We start from the raw sequence: 25,249 nt of genomic DNA on the forward strand, positions 1-25,249 counted from the left end.
TGATACAAAGGCAATATTTAGACTTGTGCTCATTTGCTATTAAATTAACTTATTTGAGAGGAATGTGCAATCAATTTAGTCCACGTCTGTGCCAAGAAATTACAGTACATATTTTTTATCAGTGGAGAAAATATTAAAAATATGCTCAAGATGAATTGGAAATGCATTTAGATAGAAAAGCAGGAAGACTACTGAAATTCTGTTAATAGCAATCTAAGTTGGAATTTAGACAATTGACATGTTTATTTCAAATAATAACATACTTTGTGCAAAACAGTTTATTTCACTTCTTTTCCTAATTTTGCTTGAACTTTCTTAAGTGTATAGTATATGCTTTAAAATAACATTCCTTTAAATAAGAGGTGATAGAAAATAATGATAAAGAATAAAGGAAATGATGATATCTGTGAAAGAACAGCTGTTCACAATAAAACCAAACGTATTCTTCTTTTACTTTGTATTGTAAAGATTAGTTTGATTTTTCTGTCCCTCCCCCCACCCCAGGATTTCAGTGGCTGAGGTAAGAATAAAGGCTTTTAGTAACTATTTTTTATAAAACTCTCAATTTCCATGCTCCTTAGAGTGGAATGGAAAAATTGCCTGATTTTCATGTTTTGTTTAGGAAACCATCTAATATAGAAAACTCTGTATCCATTCTGTGAACCTGGAGACCCTGGCATACACCCCTGGGCGATTAGGCCGTGCACATTGGTATCCAAATGACGTCACACCAGCCAGGAACCATCTGTTGTTTTCTTGGCACATTAACGGTCCTCCTGAATCCCCCTAAAGAGTAAATTGCAAAAGAAAAGTGTAGCTGTGTGGTTAATGGATATAAATACATAAAATCGTTTGTAGCAAATCAAAAATAAAGATCAAAAATATGATTTAATTGCAAGTCATCTGTATATACTCTCAGCATCCTTCTAGGTCAAGAATGAGAACCTTTTGCTGCTCAATAAGGAAAGAGAGAAACTATAGCAACCGATCGTAATTTATGTGTAGTTTTTTTTCCAGTTTTATTGAGAAATAATTGACATACATCACTGTATAAGTTTAAAGTATACGGCATGTTGGTTTGATTTACATATATTGTGAAAAGATTACCACAGTAGGTTCAGCTAACATTCATCTTCTCTTATAAATACAATAAAAAGAAAAGAAAGAAGGAAAGAATAAGGGGAAAAAATTTCTCCTAGTGATGAGAACTTGTAGGACCTACTCTCTCAACAAATTTCCTGTATATCATACAGCTGTGTTAGCTACACGCGTGATGCTGTACATTACATCCCCAGTACTTATTTGTCTTATAACTGGAAGTTTGTACCTTTTGACCACCTTCCTCCAATTCCCCTTCTCCCCAGCCCCCATCTCTGGTAACTGCAAGTCTGATCTCTTTTTCTGTAAAATTTGTTTTTTGTTAGATTCCACATTTAAGTGAGATCATACAGTATTTGTCTTACTCTTTCTGACTTATTTCACTTGGCATAAATCCTTAAAGATCCATCCTTGTTGTCACAAATAGTAGGACTTTCTCATTTTTTAATGGTTGAATAATATTCCATTGTATATATATACCACAACCTCTCTATCCATTCATCCATCGATGACACTTAGGTTGTTTCCATGTCTTGGCTGTTGTAAATAATGCTGCAATGAACATGGGGTGCGGATATCTTTTGGAGTTAGTGTTTTTGTTACCTTTGGACATATTCCAAGAAGTGAAATTGCTACATCACATGGTAGTCTATTTTTAATTTTTTGAGGATGCTTTATACTATTTTCAGGCCAGCTTTGGTGATCTAGTGGTTAAGATTTGGCACTGTAACTGCCACGGCCCATGTTCTTTTCCTGATCAGGGAACCACACCACCTGTCCATCAGTTGTCATACTGTGGCGGCTGTGTGTTGCTGTGATGCCAAAAGCTGTGCCACTGGTGTTTCAAATACCAGCAGGGTCACTCCTAGTGGACAGATTTCAGCAGAGCTTCCAGACTCACAGACTAGGAAGAAGGACCTGGCCACCCACTTCCGAAAAAAATTGGCCATGAAAACCCTATGGATAGCAGCACAGCACAGTCTGATACAGCGCTGGAAGGTGAGAGGGTGGCGCAAAAAGACCAGGCAGGGTTCCACTTTGCTGTACACAGGATCACTAGAGGTTGGAATCAACTTGATGACACTTAACAACAAATGCTGTTTTCCATAGTGGCTGGTCCAACTTTATATGTAATATTTTATATGCATTTTTATTACAAGAGTTTTCTCATTTTAAATTTGGCATTTTAATGGGTACTAAGAAATTTTCTAAGGTATAACTGTGAACAGCCTGCCAACCACGATATATATTAAAAGCTGATCATTTTTTTTCTTTTTTGAGGAAGATTAGCCCTGAGCTAACATCTGCCGCCAATCCTCCTCTTTTTACTGAGGAAGACTGGCCCTGAGCTAACACCCATGCCCATCTTCCTCTACTTTATATGTGGGATGCCTGCCACAGCATGGCATGCCAAGTGGTGCATAGGTCTGCACCTGGGATCCAAACCAGGGAACCCTGGGCCACAGAAGTGGAACACGCAAATTTAACCGCTGAGCCGTGGCACTGCCCCTAACCATTTTTTTAAAGGAGGTATGTTCTAAGTATCATGAAGGGCTTAGTGGAAAAGACAATTATTCTGCATTATGCATTTTAGAAAAACTGAAAACTCACACACTAAGTTGATTTTAGTTCTCTTGGGTAGCATTAACTTTTTGGTATTAGACAAATGCAATCCATGATAAAATTTCTAGCTATGGGCACACGTTTTCATTTGAGATTTCAACTGATGAGGAAATGCTTTTAATTTTCGTAAATATTAATTACAGCAGATCCTAGTGGAGTTAATTACATAGATTTTATTTGTACATGATTATTCCTGTGCAATGCAAATGAACATAATGCAAACATATAGCACCACTATTCACTGACAGAATTGAAGAATATTTTTCCCATATTGTGCAAAATTTTTAAATTAATCTTTTAAAAATATATTTATGAAAGAATCTAAAGTCTTATGTATTTTGAAATCACTGGTAAAATAGAAAAATTCAACCCCAGCTCAATGTTAGAAACATCCTGAGAGACTTTTTGCCTGATTTTTTATTATCTTTGGTACTTATATTTAGGGGGGAAAAATGTGGTCCATAAAAGCACCTTTTCTGTCTTGGGTGAAGAGGAGCATAAATTGCACTGGCAACCACACATTACCTCTTTTCTAGATGTAACAAATGTGTTCAAACTGTTTGAAGGCAGGAACTGTGACATTTATTTTGGCATCCTAAGCCTTTAGTCCATAAATATGGGTTCAGCAACATTTATGGAATAATAACAATCCAAAGTAAGAATAAATATAGGCTCAAAGTTATATGCGACTTAGAAATTATTAAAAATAAATCTCAACTATTTGGATATTTTTAAAAGAAATCTTTTGGTTTTCTTCATGTTTTCTAAACTAATTGAATTTTTTAATAGGCAATAGAATACAGACACTGGTTACATGAACAAGGACTTTGAATTACCTGGCACATACTGACTCAGGTGCAGTTACTCAAAGAATCCACAGCAGGCTTGATGCCCAACAGCTGAGTGGGCTGTCTGGTTGCGAGATCTATGTCTGATTCTTTCACTTCCCATCATCTAACTACATTTCAGTTCAGTTCTGCAACTTCTCCTTATCTTAATTTTCTGATTTGTCCAATGATGATATTTCCTTCTTGCACTATCTCAGAGATGTTTAAGTACTTCAAAAAGATGAGTGTCGAGAACATAAAGTATTAATCTAAAATTTATGTTTCCACTTCGATGTTATATTTGTATAGACAAACAAAAATCACGATCTTCTTTGACAAGTATCTAAGTGTAAGGTAAAGGTTGATGACCACTTTTGTTTGGAGAAGTAGTTCCTAAACTTTAGCAAGCATCAGAATCATCGGAGAGCATGCTCGAACACACATCGCTGGGCCCCATGTTTCAAATGCCTGACTCAGCACATGTGTGGTGGGACCTGAGAATCCATAGCTATCTAGCTCTCAGGTGACGCTGATCTGCTGGATCGGAGGCCACGCTTTGAAAATCACTGCTGTAGAATAAGGCTCTGAATGGTTAGCAACATTAGTTTGCTGTTTGCGTTATTCACTTAGGCTTATAGAGAGAGGACATTCTACAGGCCCTGGGGTGCTTTAAAATCCAAACAGCGGCCTTGCAAATACAAGCCTTTGGTAAACCAGAAGATATCCGAGAACGTATGACTGACTAATAAGGCAAATTCCTTGCCACTATAGGGGAAAAAATAATACTTCAAAGAACTTATTCAAGTGATGTATCAATAGTAACATGATCATAATTTTAAATAATGATTCTTATTTAATCAGCTAATCCTTTTATATAACATACTATTAAAGTTGAACAAAGAAAATCACGCGACTCTCTAGACTATTAATTACTCAGCCATGATAACATTACATTACAAAAGGCATTGCTTTGTGTGGGAGCTTTCTTACTTGACAATGAATAACATACTTAGACTCTCTAGAAATCAGAGCCAAATATAAGATTTCAGAGATCTGGCAGGAGTTACAGGCTTAATGTAACCCTAGCATTAACAGCATCAGCAGTTATATTTTCTATCTAGTGCATGAGGCATCTGCCATGTAGCCCCCATTAATTGTAATTGAAGTTGTACAACTGATTTTCCTCTTGAACAATAATTGTATAAATCTCCCTCTAAGTGGCAATATATCTTACCTTTAGCACACTTTTCATTTTAAAAGGAAAGTATAAGATCCGGAGATAAATTTTAAACAAGGAGAAAGCTATCCTATTTGTCTTGAATTTGCAAGTATGCATTAAAGCAGAATAAATGTAAAACTAAGCTGAGAGTTTAACATGACTTGAGACATTGACTTAACCAGAGGATATATATATATATATATATACAGATTCATCTTCTTAAATGTCTGTTAAAAACATCTTGTATCAAGTCAAATGATTATGATATATATGTGTTAATATATATAACAAGTTGTTTCCACTTTAACAAAGTGAAGCCATTTTCCCATGGTATAAATTGCTACTTCTACATTTGTAAATTGATCATTTGCTCAAAACTGCTATCAGATTTAATATAATCCAGTAGATGTTAATGCATTAATATTTTGTTAATTTTCAGATACAGAAAATTTATTGACAAAGTCTTGCAATAAAACCTGTTAATATTTTTGAGTGCTTACTTAGTCCCTTATATGTGCTATCTCATTTAAACCTCTCAATAACACCTAAGTGACTTGCCCCAAATCTGATGAATAAGTTTTAAAGCAAGGGCCAAATTACAGTAGTCTGAGCCCAGAACCCACTCTTTTCATGACTACTCCGTGATGCACCTAAAAATTCATTATAATTTGAAAGTCAGGCAGAGTTTATTTTTTATTTGCTGAGTATATGTGGATCTCATGGAGCTAATAGTGGTTACATTATTTCTAGGTGGTAAGATGTCTTTGTGTTCCATGAGGGTAGTTCGGAGGTAAGAATTTTCTCTGAGGTTTTCTTTCACGTGCAAGTCAAAAGCTATTGATACTTCAAATATATTGAAGTACTAACATTCAGTGAGTTCATGTTATTACATCTCTAAAATGAAATGTAGAAAATAATGAAAATTCTAGTCTAGGAGTTCCAGATCCAGGGTTATGCCAGGCTGTTGAGTAAGTTCTTTATTTACCTTCCTTCAGGTGGTTGGCTGTAAACTGGCTCTAACGAGGTTAAGAAGGTTGGTTTTCATCCAGAAATTATTTCGGGTCACTGGCCAGCTAGACCATACTCTAAATCAGAGTTGAAAATTAGAGGCTTATAGGCCAAGTTGGCACTCAGACCCGTTTTTGTTTGTTGTTTTGCTTGTAGAGAGTTTTAAGGAACTGGAATTTGAAAACAAATGCTTTTTAGCTAAGATGTACACTCTCCAGCTCACCCCCAGGCCCATTCGTGCATATTTTATGAATTTTGGCTGTCTCATATCACATTTTATGCCTAGTCGCTAAAGACATCTGATTTATAACCCTTGGTAATAAAAATTAGTTTTGTTTCTAATCCTCAGGTCCACCCAGGAGTACTATGCAAATAGGCCACAAATAAAAGTGAAAAGTCACAGTTTTGTAAAGGAAGAAATGAAGTTAAGACCCTGATGATTTCTTTACTCCTGAATCATTATTTAAGCTAGGAAATCATTATATAGCAACACTTTCTGGAAATGTAGGGTGAGCAGTCTTATATACTTACCTGACAGGAATCTACTCCTCCTTTTTCATAGCCTGCACATACCATATTTTCTGTGATGTTATATTCTGGCATCTGTTGTTGGCATTTCTCATTTGATAGAAGAGGAACGTCAGCTTCTTGCAATATGTCTGCAGTGGAACCTGTTCAAAATGGATAATGCAGCCAGCCAGTCAGAAGCGATCAACATACATCCTTGAAATGAGCCCCCATCAGTCTTATTTACTTCAACAGTTCACTCTCATTATCAAGTACTGTGTGTATATATAATGGAATGAAATGCTAAACCTTGTACTTTAAAGCACATAATAAAGCCCATCTGTGGATTTTGCCAAATGGATAACAGTAAAGCACTTTAGTTCCCAAAGGCTAGCAGGAATGGTGGATTGGACTTGACAGTCTTTAGGCATTTTCGGTAATTTTGAACAGTTACAGTATTGCTCATGGGGGGGAAAAAAGCCCATGAACACAAAGAGTTTCATTCATGGAAATGAGCAATTGCTCAGAAATCCAGAAGTGCTTTTCATTTGGCACCTGAAGAGGTGCTCCTTTCTAATAGCATTCGGCTCCTTTGTGATGCTGTGTGGGTGAGCAGGTGCACCTGGAGCAGCAGACAAGCTCACACAAATCCGGCCCCGGTCTAAGGGCAATCGGCTTGTCATCCACGTGTAGGGGAAGAGAAAGGAGGCATTCTGTAGTTAAGTGTACTTCCATGCTTTTTACAAAATGACTCATCGACTGGAAGCGTGAATCTCTGTTTACTGAAATACTAGTCTCAAGAGGGATGTGAAACGAGCAGGTGTCTAGCGTCCCAGAAAAGATACATAATAAGCACTTTCTAATAATTAGCAATTCTATTTGGTTCCTCAAGAGAGGCAGATGAAGATAAGTTAGTGCATATGACAGCCAGGGTTATTGCAAAAGTGTATGTGACCTCATTTCTAGCTAAGTTTAATCCGCATACTAAAGAGACAGGAAGGAAACAAACCTGAGTGTGTGTGTGTGTGTGTGTGTATGTACAATGTAGGTGCAAAGCAACATATGTGCAACTCATTGGTGTGTCAGTAAATGTTTAATAACTGGTTTTCAAGAAACAAAAGGCGCCGATGCATATTGTCTACTGATTCGCCTGGTGTAAACACTCCAGCCATGGCCGGTTTCAAGGTACCAGCATGACAGAGAACACGGAGTTGGAAGGAGATTTGCACAAATTACTATTTCCAGCTGGTGCCAGTGACTCCAGAAAAACACCAGTGGATGACATTTAAAGTTTGGCAATGGACTTTAAGTTAAGAAAGTGAATTGGAGAGGTTAAGATAGAGGAAAAAAATTCAGCATCTCACAGTCATCCATCCTACGAGACTGAGGATGGGCTGGTAGACTCTAGATTCCTATTAAAAGTCAAAGCCAATTTTGCTGTTTATCAAGGAATTAAAAAAACTGGTTGGGTGTATGATAAAACTCTTTGGAAAAAGAACATTTGAGCAGTGTTCTTACATTTAATATTTTTGTGTCAACATGATTTGCCATGAGAATAATGGAGAATATACATATACACACACACAAAGATACATAAAAATGTCAGTTATTTTAAGTTTACTAATTGCCTTAATTTAACAAACTAACATTACTTCATTCTTTCCTAGTGAACAATATGTTCATGGTTTTCCCAGCTAACTAATTAATATAATGTACTCAGAAGGGGGGAAACTGGAATCTTATGAAATTAAGTAGCTGGAAACCATAAGGCAAAGTTCATAAAATTCATTAAAATTGCCATCACTCAGGAAATATTTAAATGTGATCTGGCTGTTTATTCCTAAATGAAACTGATCTAAGATAACAGTTTTTTTCTTGGCTCCATATCACTCTTAGAGACCTTTCTTAAGTCAATTAAATGCATATCTTTAGTAACAATAAGTAAATGTGAGTCAAGTTTACTCAACTCTTAAAAAAAAATACCCACTTCCGATGGAATAAAGAGTCTTAAATTTTGTTAGCAGATAATTTGTTTTTGAAGAGTCTACATTGTGGTCATAAATGTCCTTTAGTTTGAAGTCTGAGAGAGAAAATATCTATCCAGAAATCATTTTTACTCTTTCAATTTCAAATGTAATAAATCATGACATTTTTCAAGTAGAGAAAACAAAAGAATATACAGTTCTTTGACTTCGATACACTTTACGCACAGCAGACATGGGGCATTCTCAGCAACGTAATGTAATTGCAATGGAGAATCTTTGAATCATCAGGCAAGGATTTGACTTACAACTTTATGCTTTCTTTTATATAAAGTGTTTTCAGCTGTGAATGCGCTGCTTCTGAGACCTGCACCTCTCCGCAAAATTTTGTGCCTTTTCATCCTATATGGAATTAGGATTTTTAAATATTGTGCCTATGATCCACTGCAACTACAGAAGCCAGGTCACCCGGCAGACTACAGTGCCTTTCCTTGTTGCTTAGTTATTAATGAATGGTCCAAACTCTGTTCTAGATGGAGTCACTCCTATTAGAAATTCCAAAGTCAATGAGACTTGCAGTTACATTTAGAGGGTAAGAAATACTGGAATCCTTTTTTCTCTTTTAATCATGTTTGGTTAGTTTTAGTATGTGTCTTTTCTGTGTTTGGAAAACATGTTATTAAACAACGTTAGTGAGTCAATGGCATATAAATTTATAGTCTTTGATGTAGGATCTGTGTGGTGTCTGAGTCTTCTTGTCAGTAGGCAGAATCAGCAGGTTGAAGTTCAAAGGGATTTCCTTCTCATTTTAGGGAACGTGAGTGTGAGACTTTTATGTGATAAATATAGTTTTACAGATTTGGGAAAGGTAACAGGTAATAATTTGGCTTTTTCTTCTTTTTCTTGCAGAGAAAGATTTGCTCTGAGCTAACATCTGTTGCCAAATTCCTCTTTTTTTTTTTCTCACCAAAACCCCAGTGCATGGCTGTAGATTCTAGTTGCAAGTTGTTGTAGTTCTTCTATGTGAGCTGCCACCACAGCATGGCTACTGACTGATGGGTGATGTGGTTCTGTGATACAGAAGGGAACGCAGGTCGTTGAAGTGGGAGCACCAAATTTAACCACAGGGCCATCAGGGCTGGCTCACTTTGGCTTCTGATGAGACTTTATGTGCTTTACAAAAATAAATTTTTGTAACTTTTGATTGTATTCATTTTAATAGATGTATCTTTTCTCTTATCAGAGTTTTTATAATACTAAAATTAAATACTGAGTTTGGGGGATGTTTGAATTCCCCTTCAGTAAAAGATTAACATCTTTTAATATGCTCTACATGATCTGGGAACATTTTTTAAAACTTTAGAAAAAGATTCTAAGCTATAGAAATATACAACATATGAATATAAGACTGACAGTGCTTTTAGGAGACATTGCAAAAATTGTTATAAGAGTTCAAAAAATGTTGAATGTATTCACAAGATTGTGCAGTAACATACTTTTTACTATAGGCATTTTCTTTTCTTCTGAGTCTAATAATTTACCTTGATATTCAACAGTTCCCCAGCCAGCAATAGAACAAATGCTTCCTGGAGGAAAAACTTGATTTTCTTCTGGTAAACAAATAGGTTGTATATAATCTGAAAAAACGAAACAAAAACAAGAACAAACACACATGCATTTCCAATAAGGTTTAAAAGTAAATCATTTTCAATATTTCATCTAAAAAAAACTTGTAGCTTTGTTTTATCCAGCCTGAAAAGTTTTTAGATGTCAATCTTAGGGGAAAGAAGTCTTTTCTTTCTTTCTTTCTTTCTTTCTTTCTTTCTTTCTTTCTTTCTTTCTTTCTTTCTTTCTTTCTTCCTTCCTTCCTTCCTTCCTTCCTTCCTTCCTTCCTTCCTCCCTCCCTCCCTCCCTCTGTTCCTCCTTTCTTCCTTCCTCCTCCTTCATTCCTTCCTCCTTCTTTCCTTCCTTCCTTTCTTTCTTTTCCTTCCTTCCTTCCTTCCTTCCTTCCTTCTCTTGGTGAGGAAGATTGGCCCTGAGCTAAAATCTGCACCAATCTTCCTCTGTTTTATATGTGGGATGCTGCCACAGCATGGCTTGATGTGTGGTGTGTAGGTCCTTACCCAGGATCCGAAGCACAAACCTAACCACTATGCCACCGGGCTGGTTCCCAAAAGAAGCATTGTAGAGGACCACTTCTTTGACAGTGGATTAGGTACCACTGGTGGCCTTTCAGGATCCTCTACATTATTTCCTTATTACTTTTTTATAATGTTAACAATGTCTTTAGTTCTGGAGTTCATCATTTATATTTGATTTTTAAATAGTCACGGTGCTTATTAGAAAGTAATGCCAATTCTGTGAAAATCTTGGGAAAGCTGTTTTTCAGGGTCAATTAAGAGAAAGCTGGGCAACTGTTCTGAGGTTTTTTTGATTTTCCCCAATTATCTCCACATTAAAAAAGCATTTAGATGATTGTTTTACAGAGCACTCATGGAAATATTAGTATTGGTCACTGACTTTTAAAGCCTTCTCCAACAATTTACAAGCCACCTCACAGTTATATGGGTACTCACTACATGTAAGACCGAGGGCAGATACAGAAATGAATAAGATATGGTGCTTACCCTCAAGGACAGGGCTGTGTAACTAACCACAGTCATAGTCTGCCTTTGATAGGTGCCATGATACATGTGGAGACCAAATTGTATAAGAGCACCAAGATGGCAGCACTTTCTCCTAACTGGGGGTTGGAAAAGTCTTCAGAGTAAAGGTTGGAGTTGAGCAGAGCCCTTAAGAGTAAAGTTCACCCTCTCAGGTGATTTCTTGTATGTTATTTAAGTATTTAGAGTAAGTCTTCCATCTGCCACTTTATCAATATTATTTAATCTCCTTGAAAATATTCATTCTATGGATAACAATTTTTACTCACTTAACTCTTAGAACATAGCCTCTTCTCTCAGTTTGTCCTCCTCTGGTCTTTGTGGCAGATAGATTGCTTTTCTTTCACATGAGAAATAGAGAAAGCATGCATTATAGCATGACCTGTTTTCTCTGGGCTGCTTCTTTGAATCTACCATCATAGAGGGCTCTGAGAGTTTTACTCTACCAGTCAACTTTCCAGATAGTCGGATTTAAACACCTTGAGAGGGTAATTCCATATGTTTCTCTGCATTTCCTGATGCCATTTAAATTATAATGATTTCTATAACAAATTATCCAAACTTATGAACTATTAATGTATTGGTATTGATAACACTTCAAATCTAAATTTGATTTAACTTAGGCATGTAAGACGACTAAAAGTGATTTCTTTTACCTGTGTAATTCACTTTAAATTCAAGGTGCATCATGGCGATGTCACTCTCCTTTCTCCGTTTATTGTAATGTGGATTAATGACAATTTGATCTATCAACCGGGTTACTACTTGAGGAGAAGTCAGATTCGATGTCATTTGCAGGCCCAGGATTGCTTTCCACTTAGAGGGCTCTAGATTTCTCCTGCAGATTAGAATAAAGAAGTATAAGAAACTCTCCATCCACAGCAGTTCCTTTCTAGGGATCTTTGTAGTAGATATTTCAGAACTCCGCGTTTCCCTCCTAAAATATTCTTGAATTTCTCTGAAGGGTTCTTCTTTAAAAATATTCTTTTAATTTTCATTTCTATAACCAGACCCTAGAGAAAGCCTTAATTAGTGCTAATTTCTCTCCATCACTTCTTTTAAATCATCTCTTGATCTCTAGTTCTGGACTGTGGTTCTCAACTTTGGTTTCACATTAGAATTATCGGGAGTGCTTCTGAATAAAGCTGATACATGCTCACCTGTCCCTATCTCTGATTTAAAGAGTCTGGGATAGGCCAGGGGAGTTTTAAAAAAAATATTTTTAAGTGAAAGCTCCAAGTTTGTGCTAATATATGGCCAGGTTTAAAACCATTGCTTTAGATCACATTCCACTGTGGAGACTGCGCTCAACACCTTCGTCCAGGGTTTCTTCAGTCAATCACAGCAGCTATAGTAGTCACGGAACGAGGCTCAGGAACATTCTCCTGCTCAGGGGGTCACTGAATTCACACAGAGTTAAGGCAATAAAACCTATTATGATGCTTATAATCTAACATATGAACTTGAGTAATTTCTATTTATAATGAACTTGAATAATTGTTCATGTATTATCTTGGCCATTGGTAATGTATTGGTAAAGGATAACATTTGTATTGTAGGACAGATTAAATTGGATAGTATATTATAATTTGAAAGTGAGCAGGGACTTCTAAATGTGCTATTGATCTGCAATATCTTCACTCCGAGAAATTACCAATGAACAACCGAAATTAAGATGATTGAGCCTTATCCGCAATGAAGTCAAAATTAAATAACTTCAATTATAACAGCAAATGACTTAATTCTTAATAGTTGCAAATGCCTAGTTTAACACAGTATTTTACACGTTAAAATCAAAGTCACTTACAAATATATAATGGGGATAGAGTTATTTCAAGTCCATCTGTCTATTTTTTTTATCTTTCTATTCATCACTTTGTCATATTTCCCAAAGGACCATCTTTGATCATGTAACAGTCATCAATAAAGCCAATGAATGCCCAAGCATCCAGTAAGCATCCACTGATAACCACACTACATTAAAATCTGAGGAAAGTTCCTTAAGTGCTTTATAGCAATAGAATAATTCCCATTTATGGCGAACCTACTCGGTGCCAAGTGTAGTGCCAGGTACTTTGACCGCATCATCTCATTTCATCCTTTCCACAATGCTGTGGATTTTTACAATTAGAGCAAACTGGGTGCCAATAGTTTAAATGGTAGATAGAGACTTGAATGGGGACTGTCTGACTTTAGAGACTGCGATTGCACTAGCATACTGGGGTGCCTCCTGTAGCTATGGGCAGGGTTCTGTGGGAGGGGTTGAGAACATGAGGGGAGGGTTGGGGGAACAGGAGGGAGAGACATGCCTGCCATTGGGTATCTGGACTCAAGTAGTGGAAGATGTCTCCTGGTGTTTGGTGGCAGCTCCTTAAGTGCCCAGATGCTGAGCCAGGAGGGCATTATGGTGCTTCAGAGGCCCTGTTTGCTTGTCAAGAGGCCTTTTCACTTTCTCTTCTCCAAGTCAGAGGAGTCTGTACTTTGGCCACGCTGGACACACTGGTAATTTCAGACATTCTGAAATTCCCACTGTACCTTGGGACTCCCCTGCCCACCTTGGCCTACTCAAAGAGAGGGGATAGAGTGAATCTCTTCCCTGGTGTCCTATCTCTGAAATTCTTTCTCTGGCCTGTGTTTAAGTATGTTTCCTAAAGCTCAATCAGTTGTGGTTGTCACTTGATTAGCATACCTGTTAGGACTGACAGGTAACAGGAAATCACACATTTTAAAGACTTGTATGTTCTTCACTCAACATTTAACTCATATATTTACTCAATATTCACAAATAAATGAATCTTACCATTGCTACATCATATGCTTCCTACTTTGCATTTAATTATATTTATTTATATATAATATAGTTTGCATTATAATTATAGTATTTATATAACCAACATATTATATTAAGATTTATATCATCAGTATTTAAATTATCTATATAAATATTAATGATATAACATTTAAATAACTATTAACATTTTTGCTCAAAGAGAGTATGAGAGCATTATACAGATTCCACTTTGAAGTTAATAGAGCACAGTTAATTATCAAAAATGACAGGATTGTCTCTTTAAATGCTTTTTACATATTTTATCTTCAGAAAAAATCACATGGAAGTTCAGAGAGATATGTGTACATACTGTACCCTATGTGAGAACTATAAAAATAATTACTGATATGAGAGAGCTTATCGGGAGCACAAAGTTTAGTAGTCACTGTTTTCCCTCATTATCTTAAAGTTTTGAGTAGAAAAGCAATACGTGAACCATGAACTGTGAAGATTAAACATGAGTGCTACAAGCTATTGGTCTAATTAAATACAGCTTACAGAAATGTTGATCTGACACATTCTTAATGAGTTTAAAAATTGTTATTGTCCTACATGGAAAATATTTTTATTTCTCCTGCACCTATAAGTAGCACTATAAGAAAGAAATATCCCTCCAACATGTATCGTTTGCATTTATTTCTCAAGTCCCAGTCTGCAAAACTTTCTGTGTCTATGAACTTGCCCAGCACAAGCCCAACACCAACACAAGCACCACTGGAGTGACTACATCCTTCCCTTGGAGGAAAATGACTTGAGAATACAGGAGTTTTAGCCAATGGTACTAAAATTTTATGAATCACCCGAGGAAGGTGACAAAAATTCAATTCCTAATTTCCACCTCTGGAGATTCTAGTTTGGAAGTTTGGAATGGGATCCAAGAACCTGTACCTTGTAATCACTGTTGTGATATCGAGCAATACAGAAATCCTCCTAGCTTTTCCACTCAGCCGAGGTCAAGAAACGGGAGAAGAAAGCCTTTAGAGAAACAATTGCAGATGGAGAGATATTTTAAAAATTTCTTGTCTCAGAGCATCTACATTCTAAGAAAACAAGAAAAACTACAGGACAGAAGAGAGATGTGGATGGGAAAAGGAAATAACTCCATTGGATAGGCAAGCTCTAATCCAGCAAAGTTCAAAGGTGGCAGAAACAAGGCACATTTAGGTAGGGAAAGTTGACTGACTTTATGCTGCATTTCACTTTTGCCTGCTGTGTCCAAGTAAAATGTTTTTCTCAGTGGCAAGGGAAAGAAAGGCACAAGTTGGGAGGGAACAGAATGACATGTATTCCTGACTCTGTAACCTCAAAGACTAGCATACGTCTTGGAACACAGTAGGTGCCCCGCAGATGCTGCTCTGGGTGGGATGAACTAAGACTATGCCTTTCTATGTTGCTATGTGCTGGTGTGGAAATAATTTCAGTACTCAGAGCATGAGGGTGTCCATTTGTAAGTAGGATTTTTATTGTGGTAGAAAGTAAATATGGCAGGATAATTAGGATAGAGCAGCACAATATGCTAAAAAAAAAAAAAATCAATGGGAAACCCATAACTGTAAGTTGAAATATCTTTTTCTGTTCTACTATAATCCAAAGTGGCTCTTTAGTCAAGTTTGCCCACTTCCCACCTCAATGTCTTCCCCAAGCATAGTGCTTTTGGTCTTTACTAATATTCTCTACTAAATGGAAAAAGGATTCCTGGGGGATAGCCAATTCCAATTTTTAAGGCAAGTAAAAATTAGGATGTCTCTGAAATACAGTGTCATTGTCAGAAAGTAAGAAAGTTTTCAAGAATATCAGGGGTGATTTAAAAATAACAAAGGAGCTAGATTAAATGAGATAACACTGGGCAGTTTTAACAATTTGAACATAATATAATACTCATAATAGCTATTTTAGGTAATAAAGTAAATTGTTAATGAAGGGCCGTGAGTCCATAATAAAACTCAAAAGAGAAAATTAAAGCATGTAAAAGGTAGTTGTATCATAAAAGAAGGGTGGACAGCAGGATATGTTCAATTATTATTCTTTTCATGAGTAAGGGCAAGACTTTTATGCATCTGAGTATTTTTATTTCTTAAGCAGAAATCTGTTTTTAAAATTTGAGTATGCACTTGTTTGTTTAAGTGTAAGAAAGAGAAGTACGGGGAACCAGGAGTGAGTGAAAGAATCCTCAGCATTGTTTGACCTGGTGGATTATTTCCAGAAACTTAAGGAATCACCTCTGAGCTCCTTTCTTCACTTGACTTCCAGGGATCTCCAGGCACTTGTGATTTTCCTTTCATTTTTACTCTCTGCTTTTCCTCAGTATTTTTTGCCTTCAGCTCTTTTCTTCTTTTCAAAATCTAAATGTTTAGAATACTCCAGAGTTCTGCCTTCCACCTTCTTCTTTTCTCCATTTACACTAATTCCATAGATGATCTTATCTAATGCCATGACTTTAAATACCAACCATATGCAGAAAACTTCCAAATTGTTATTTCAATTCTTGATTTCTCCTCTGAATTATAGGATCACATGCCGACATGCCAACTGGACAATAAATACCACTTGGATTCTAGTAGCAAGACCTAAATTTAATATATAAAAATCAGAATTCTCATTCCCTTTCCAATCCTCTCTCTTCCCATTTTCCTCATCTCAATAAATATCAACACTCACCCTGTTGCTCAAACCCAAACCCTTGATTCTTCTCTTTTCCTTACTCCTTATCTGTCTGTGATCATTAGTAAATTCAGATGACCCTAATCATTTGAACTTACTAATGAGATGCAGCCATTTGTCTGGCTTCCTCAGCCACGATCATAAGGCCATTACTGTCTCTTTCTAACTGGTCCCCCTGATTCCACTCTTGCTCCTTTCAGCAGTCTCATCTCCACACAGAAGCCTGATTAGATAATGTCACTCTTCAGCCTTCCAAATGGTCTCACATCTCATTTACCATGGCCTACTGAGTCTGCTCTAGGTCCTATGATCTTGTCCTGCCTACACCTCCAATCTTATTCCTACCTTCCTCTACCAGTCTCTTCCTGGTCAAAAGCAAGAGCCGGACTGCTTGATATTTCTCTTTTCTGCCCTAACCTGTAATGTAAGCTTTCTTATGGCAAGGATTTTGTTGCTCTGCAGAGCACTATCGTCCCTAAAACTTAAAACAATGCTTGGCACAGGTAAGTGCTCAATATCATTTGATTGAGTGAATGTATGAAAAACAGGAAGCAATCCAGGAGATAGAAAGACTGAGCACCACCAGTGTTCGCACATAATAGTGAGGTAAAGAGAGGGGAGTTGCATATCAAGCCCTATCAGCTCAAGCAGTGACATAAAAACAACTAAGGAAAAAGAAGGTTAAATAATATGATTCAAGATGATGAATTAGGGGCCGGCCCTGTGGCCGAGTTGTTAAGTTTACATGCTCCACTTCGATGGCCTGGGGTTCACTGGTTCAGATGCTGGGAATGGACCTATACACCGCTCATCAATAAGTAATGATTATATAAGGAATATGTTATTAAAAATCATGTTAATGGGGGCAGACCTACACACTGCTCAACAAACATGCTGTGGTGGCATCCCACATAGGAAAACTAGAAGGACTTACAATTAAGATATGCAACTGTGTGGTGGGGCTTTGGGAAGAAGAAAAAAAGAGGATGATTGGCAACAGAAGCTAGCTCAGGGCCAACCTTCCTTAGGAAAAAATAAAAGCATACCTCTAAAAAATATTCTTGAAATAGACGATTTCATGTGTGATATGTTTTGGGGTATGGTAAGAAATACACACCACTATTTATACTTTATTTAGTGCTAAATTAATTTAACTGATATAGCTAATAATAATTTGAAAACCAACTTTTTAAACCAGTAAGTATTGATTATAAAATAATATTATTTAATTAATTGGTACTGTAATTGAAATTTTAAATTTAAACTCTTCTGAATGCCTCAAACACTTTAAAATGGACTAAGACAAAGAACATACACAAATATAATACTTAAAAAATTATTTTATTTCCACTTAACCCTACTCTAGAAAATAAACATCATATGTTTAACTCATTTCTTTATCTATTTATTTACCTATTCTTATCACTTTAGGAGATTAGATTAATAATTAATGTATTCTCTCCAGGTTACAAAAATACTATAATATTTTTTCAAGATTATAGTAATTTTTACAGATCTAAAAGAAGAGGAGCATTTTCTTAGGCCAGCAGAGAGTTCAAAATCAGATTAGTGATTTAACGGTGTTTGGTTGCAGCATAGATTTTGGATCCTTTTCTAAGGTATTTCAAATTTAAGCTACTAGTCACCTTTGCGACAGTTAAAATTCTCTCATTGCATCACTAGGACTTTTCATATTTATACATTTCCCATAGGCTTTTATGAGTTTCCCAACTCACATCTCCTCCTTAAAATTATGCATTTTTTAGGTCTCCTTTGGCCAATATTATGCAACCCCCTTTTCTTGACATTATTCTATTAGCACTATTTTTTTTTTAATAAGATTAGCCTTGAGCCAGCATCCACCACCAATCCTCCTCTTTTTGCTGAGGAAGACTGGCCCTGAGCTAACATCCATGCCCATCTTCCTCTACTTTATATGTGGGACACCTGCCACTGCATGGCTTGACAAATGGTGTTGTAGGTCTGTACCTGGGATGCAAACCAGTGAACCCTGGGCCACCACAGCAGAACATGCGAACTTATTCCCTACACCACTAGGCCAGCCCCCATTTCAAGAATGTTAACATCTGTTTTAAGTAATTGTTTCAATAAGGAATGAAGTAATTCATATGATGCATTTGGTCTTCTCTGATGAGAAAATTAAAGAATGGAAGATTGTTAAGAGGCCTCTTTACAGGTAATTTCATCATTAATATATGTCTATTCAATAGATGTGGTCAAAACTATAAATCTCTTTTTGACTTCCCACCCAAGAGGCTGACTAGTGGTCACTTCTGGAAGAAGTGAGGATGATTGACTGGAAAGGGGTATTAGGGAACTTTCTAGGTGATGGAAATGTCTCATGTTTTTATAGGAGTAAGGGCTACACAGGCACATGCTGTTTTCAAAATTCATCAAATTGTGCACTTAAGATTATGCATTTTGCCATACGTCAGTAGGAAAAAGATGAAAAACAAATATTAAAAGGTTGGTAAGTCTGCTTTACACAGTGGTATGGGTTAACAATTCTCAAACTAATTTTTGTGTTCTAAGCTTGAGCAAGTAGGTAAATATTTTGCGGGTAGGAGGAAAAGCTTTCTCATTATTGGAGATAAGAGTTACAAATATGGAAGGAGACACGCCTACATGTACCCTGTGGTATTTTACTTGAATTGGAGCTATCATTTTGAGTTCACATTTATAGGCATATAGCTATGTCTGTTGAGAGGATCTCAGAGGAGGACACACCAGCAGTGGGAAGGTGATTAAAAGATCTTGTGTTTTTAAGATGTAGAAGCAACTAAAGCTAGATAATGGGATTCACATTTCTTGTAGAAAGCTTGATTTGAGGACTAGGACAGGGAAAGCATAAGATAAACCTGGAGCTTCTTATTTTGCCAGAAAATAAAGAAGTTCTCAAAAAATGAGGATATATTGGAGTGATGTCAGCACCATGGTGGAGTGAGTTGTTCCCTTTGTCTCTCCCCTATGAGTTACAGCTAAACAGACATCCATTAACCAACAGAGGATTCCCTACACAGCACAATAGTATGCTAAGAGATCCATGCAGCTATACATCTGAAGGTGGGTGGGCTGGACTCGCCGGAAGTGGTGGAACTAAGGCAGTGGCCCCCTCCCACTCCTTGGTGGCAGCAATCCAGATTGTGGGTCCTCACACAGAGGCCAGTGTGGCTGTGAGTAGAGGTGGGGTTAGGCCAGCCCATGCACGGACACTTGCAGAGCCCAGCCTGTGGGAGCACCCACTGTGTTGCAGCAGTTCTGCCCATGCAAATGCTCCCCACCAATTGGTGGTGGCTCAGTCTCTTAGACTGCATGAAGGTGCCCCACCCAAGTGGCTGCACACAGTCCATGCAAACTAAGAGTGGCCTGACCAGCAAAATTACAGGCAAATAGGGAGGGAACAGAAAAAGTAGCCTCTGCTACATCCCCCAGCAGTGGCAGGTGGACTTTGTGATCAGAAGCAATAGGAACCATAGCAGAACTGGGGACCCAGGCCTCAGTCATGGCAACTTCGACACCAGCTCCACCAGCAACAGGGGCTGTATACACAGGTCCCTGGGTCCCCACATCCCCACCAGTGACAGTGACACCCATGAAGTCAGCATTCCTGGCAGTGGTGCAACCAGCACCCCAAGATGACCCAGGAAGAGCAGCATGGGTGGTGCACAGGACAGCAGCATTCAAACCTATGGAGACCCAGTGGAGGAACACGTGACACAAGTGACCAGAACAAGGTAACCAAAGTTGTACCCAAATAAGAAAATGTGATTACTGACACAAAAGTGCCGGCAGAAGATCAATTCACCAAACACTGTGAAGAACTACAGTAGCACTGCGGAACAGAAGGAAAATGACAAATCTCCAGGAAGAAACCCTGAAGTCACAGAAGATTACAATCAGAGAGTTCTACATACTTGTCATAAAGAAACTCGATGAGTTACAAGAAAACTCAGAAAGACAGTTCAATGAGCTCAGGAATAAAATTAATGAACAGAAAGAATACTACACCAAAGAGACTGAAGCTCCTCCAGAAAAGCCAAGAAGAAATTCTGGCTATGAAGAACAAAATTAATGAAATAAAAAAATAATGTAGAAAGTATAAAAAATAGAGCAAACCTTATGGGGGAGAGAATTAGTAACCTCAAAGATAGAAATCTAAAAATGCTTCAGGTGGAGGAGGAGACAGAACTAAGATTTTTAAAAACTGAAGAAATGCTCGACTCTATTAGGAAAAATAACATAAGGATTATAGGCATTCTGGAGGGAGAAGGGAGGAAGAATAGAGCAGATAGCTTGTTCAAAGTAATAATAGCTGAGAACTTCTCAAACCTGGGGAAATAACTGGATATACAAGGACATTAAGTAAACAGAACTCCTAATTACATCAATGTAAGAAGACCTTTTACAAGGCATATAATATTAAAACTATCAAAAGTCAATGACAAAGAAAAAATATCAAGGGCAGAAAGAAAGAAGAAAACCATCTACAAAGGAACCCCCATCAGCCTTTCAGCAGTTTTCTCAGCAGAAATCTTATAGGTTAGGAGAGAATTGAATGATATATTCAAAATACTGAAAGGCAAAAAACTATCAGCCAAGAATACTCCATTCAGTGAAATTATCCTTCAGATATGAGAAAGAAATAAAAACTTTGCCAGATAAATAAAAGCCAAGGGAACTCATTGCCATCAGACCTGACTTACAAGAAATGATGAAGGGAGCCCTCCTGCCTGAAAGAAAAAAGCAAAGGTTTACAAAGCTTTGAGCAAGGAGATAAATAGACAGACAGAATCAGAAAATTCCAGTTCTCTATCAGAATAGGTTAGCAAACAATTATTACATAAAAGATAAAGGGAAAGAAAGCATCACAGATAACTGCAAACACTTCAGTTTAGTCACAAACTCACAACACAAAAAAGAATAATTTGTGACAACAAAAATATAGAAGGAGAAGAAGAAAACGATGGAGTCTGCTTAGCTAATGGAGATAAGAGGCTATCAGAAAATAGACTACCTTGTCTATGAGATCTTTTACACAAACCTCATGGTAACCACAAAACAAAAAATCAGAGCACAGTCACTGTCATACACAAAGAGAAAACTGAGAAAACCACCAAACTGAAATGGCAGTCAGAAATACAAGGGAAGGGGCTAGCACTATGTCTGAGTGGTTAAGTTTGTATGCTCTGCTTCAGTGGCCCAGGGTTTTGCCAACTAGGATCCTGGGCTCAGACATGGCACCACTCATCAGGCCATGTTGAAGTGGCATCCCACATAGCACAATCAGAGGCACTCACATGTAGAATGTACAACTATGTACTGGGGGCCTTAGGGGAGAAAAATTAAAAAAAAACGAGACTGGCAACAATTATTAGCTCCAGTGTCAATCTTTAAAATAAACAAAAAAGAAATACAAGGGAAAAGAAACAATGGAAATATAGAACAACCGGAAAACAACAGATAGGATGGTAGTATTAATTCCTTGTATACCAATAATCACTCTAAAAGTATATAGACTGAATTCTCCAATCAAAAGACACAGAGTGGCTGGATGGATTATAAAACAAAAATCAGCAATATGCTGCCTCCAGGAAACACATCTCAGCTCTAAAGACAAACATAGGTTCAGAGTGAAGGGATTGAAGTTGATACTCTAAGCAAATGCCCAGTAAAAGAAAGTGGATGCAGCCATATTTGTATCAGACAAAGCAGACTTCAAGATAAAAAAGAAAATGAAAAACAAAGATGGGCATTATATAGTGATAAAAGTGACATTCCACCCAGAAGTCATAATACTTATCAACATATATATGCACCTAACACAAGAGCACCAAAGTATTTAAAGCAGTTATTAACAGACTTAAAAGGATAAATTGGCAGCAACACAATAATAGCATGGGACCTCAACACCCCACTTATGTCAAGGGATAGATCACCCAGACAGAAAGTCAAGAAAATAATGGCCTTAAATGAAACACTAGACCAGATGGACCTAATAGATATATAGAGAATATTCCATCCCAAAACAGCAGAATATACATTCTTCTCAAGTGCACATGGAATATTCTCAAAGGTAGGCCATATGTTGGGAAACAAGCCAAGCCTCAATAATTTAAGAAGACTGAAATCTTATCAAGCATCTTTTCCAACCACAATGCTATGAAACTAGAAATCAACTACAAGAAAATCCTGGGAAAATCACAAATATGTGGAGACTAAACAACATGCTACTGAACAACCATTGGATGAATGGAGAAATCAAAAAACATCTGGAGACAAATGAAAATGAAAACACAACATATCAGCTATTATGAGATGCAGGCACAGTGGTACTAAGAGGGAAACTTATAACAATACAGGCCCATCTCAACAAACAATAAAAATCCCAAATAAGTAATCTTAAACTACACTTAAAGGAACTAGAAAAAGAAAAACAAACAAAGCCCAAAGTCAGTAGAAGGAGGGAAATAATAAAAATCCGAGTGGAAATAAATGAAATAGAGACTAAAAAAACAATAGAAAGGATCAATGAAACTAAGAGCTGGTTCTTTGAGAAGATAAACAAAATTGACAAACCCTTAGCCAGACTCATTAAGAAAAAAAGAGAGAAGACTCAAATAAATAAAATTAGAAACGAAAGAGGAGAAATTACAATGGGTACCACAGAAATACAAAGGATTATAAGAATACTATGAAGGGCTATATGCCAAAAATTGGATAACCTAGAAGAAATGGGTAAATTCTTAGAATCATATAACCTCCCAAAACTTAATCAAGAAGATACTGAGAATCTGAATAGACCAATCACAAGTAAAGAGGTTGAAACCGTAATCAAAAACCTCCCCAAAAACAAATGTGCAGGACCAGATGGCTTCTCTGCTGAGTTCTATCAAACATTCAAAGAAAATTTAATACCTATCCTTCTCAAACTATTTTGAAAAATTGAAGAGGACAGGATGCTCCCTAACTCATTTTATGAGGCCAACATTACCTTGATACCAAAACCAGAAAAAGACAACACAAAAAAGGAAATTTACAGGTCAATATCACTGATGAGTAGATGCAAAACTCTTCAACAAAATAGTAGCAAATAGAGTACAGCAATACATTAAAAGCATCCTACACCATGATCAACTGGGATTTATTCCAGAAATGCAGGGATGATTCAGTACCCAAAAATCAATCAATGTGTTACAATATACAAACAAAATGAGGAATAAATAAAAATCACATAATTATCTCAATAGATGCAGAGAAAGCATTTGACAAGATCCAACATCCATTTTTGATAAAAACTCTCTAATAAAATGGGTGTAGAAGGAAAGTACCTCAACATAATAAAGGCCATATATGACAAATCCACAGCCAACATCACACTTAATGGTGAAAAACTGAAAGCCATTCCTCCGAGAACAGGAACAAGAAAAGTGTGCTCACTCTTGCCACTCTCATTCAACATAGAGCTGGAAGTTTTGGCCACAGGAATTAGGCAAGAAAAAGAAATAAAAGGGATCCAAATTGGAAAAGAAGAGGTAAAACTACCACTGTTTGCAGATTACATGATTCCATATATAGAAAATTCTAAAGAATCCATCAGAAAATTATTAGAAATAATCAGCAACTACAGCAAAGTGGCAGGGTATAAAATCAACTTACAAAAATCAGTTGCATTTCTATACGCTAATAATGAACTAGCAGGAAGAGAACTCAAGAATATAATCCTGTTTTAGTCACAACAAAAAGAATAAGATATCTAGGAATAAATTTAACCAAGGAGGTGAAAGATCTATACACTGAAAAATATAAGACATTATTGAAAGAAATCAAAGAAGACACAAACAAATGGAAAGATATTCCATGGTCATGGATTGGAACAATAAACATAGTTCAAATGTCCATCTTACTTAAAGCAATCTACAGATTCAATGCAATCTCAATCAGAATCCTAATGACATTCTTCATGGAAATATAATAAACAATCATAAAATTTATGTGGAACAACAAAAGACCCCCAATAGAAAAAACAATCCTGAAAAAAGAACAAAACTGGAGGTATTTCAATCTCTGACTTCAAAACATACTACAAAGATATAGTAATCAAAACAGGATGGTACTGGCAGAGAAAGAGACACACAGATCAATGGAACAGAACTGAAAGCCCAGAAATAAAACTACACATCTATGGACAGTTAATCTTCAACAAAGGATCCAGGAACATACAACAGAGAAAGGAAAGTCTCTTAAATAAATGACGTTGGGAAAATTGGACAGTCACAAGCAAAAGAATGAAAGTAGACTATTATCTCATACCATATACAAAAATTAACTCGAAATGGATTAAAGAGTTGAATATAAGATCTGAAACCATATAACTCCTGGAAGGAAATATAGGCAGTACACTCTTTGACACTGGTCTTAACAGTGTCTTCTCGAATACCATGTTTACTCAGGCAAGGGAGACATAAGAAAAATAAACAAATGGGACTACTTCAGATTAAAAAGCTTCTGAAAGCCAAAGGAAACCATTAACCAAATGAAAAGACAACCCACCAACTGGGAGATAATATTTGCAAATCATACATCTGACAAGGGATTAATTTGCAAAATAAATAACTCATACATCTCAACAAAAAAACCAATCTGATCAAAAAACGGACAGAGGGGGCCCAGTCTGGTGGCACAGTGGTTAAGTTCGCATGTTCTACTTCTTGGTGGCCCGGGGTTTGCCGGTTTGGATCCTGGGTGTGGACATGGCACCGCTTGGCAAAAGCCATGCTGTGGTAGGCACCCCACGTATAAAATAGAGGAAG

At 36.9% G+C, this 25,249-nt stretch overlaps 1 protein-coding gene across 1 annotated transcript in view; it reads right to left on the reverse strand.

The window, feature by feature from the left end:
* Window positions 1-630: 630 nt before the first annotated feature.
* Window positions 631-25,249, reverse strand: part of TMPRSS15 (transmembrane serine protease 15) — a 128,468-nt gene continuing 103,849 nt past the window's right edge. The window contains exons 23-26 of the mRNA XM_046648334.1: window positions 11,584-11,765; window positions 9,806-9,901; window positions 6,307-6,446; window positions 631-786 (exon numbers count right to left, since the gene is read on the reverse strand). Coding sequence (XP_046504290.1) covers window positions 631-786; window positions 6,307-6,446; window positions 9,806-9,901; window positions 11,584-11,765 — 574 coding nt within the window. The remainder of the gene's footprint in view (window positions 787-6,306; window positions 6,447-9,805; window positions 9,902-11,583; window positions 11,766-25,249) is intronic.

This window comes from Equus quagga, chromosome 21 (assembly GCF_021613505.1).
Source record: "Equus quagga isolate Etosha38 chromosome 21, UCLA_HA_Equagga_1.0, whole genome shotgun sequence".
NCBI lineage: Eukaryota > Metazoa > Chordata > Mammalia > Perissodactyla > Equidae > Equus > Equus quagga.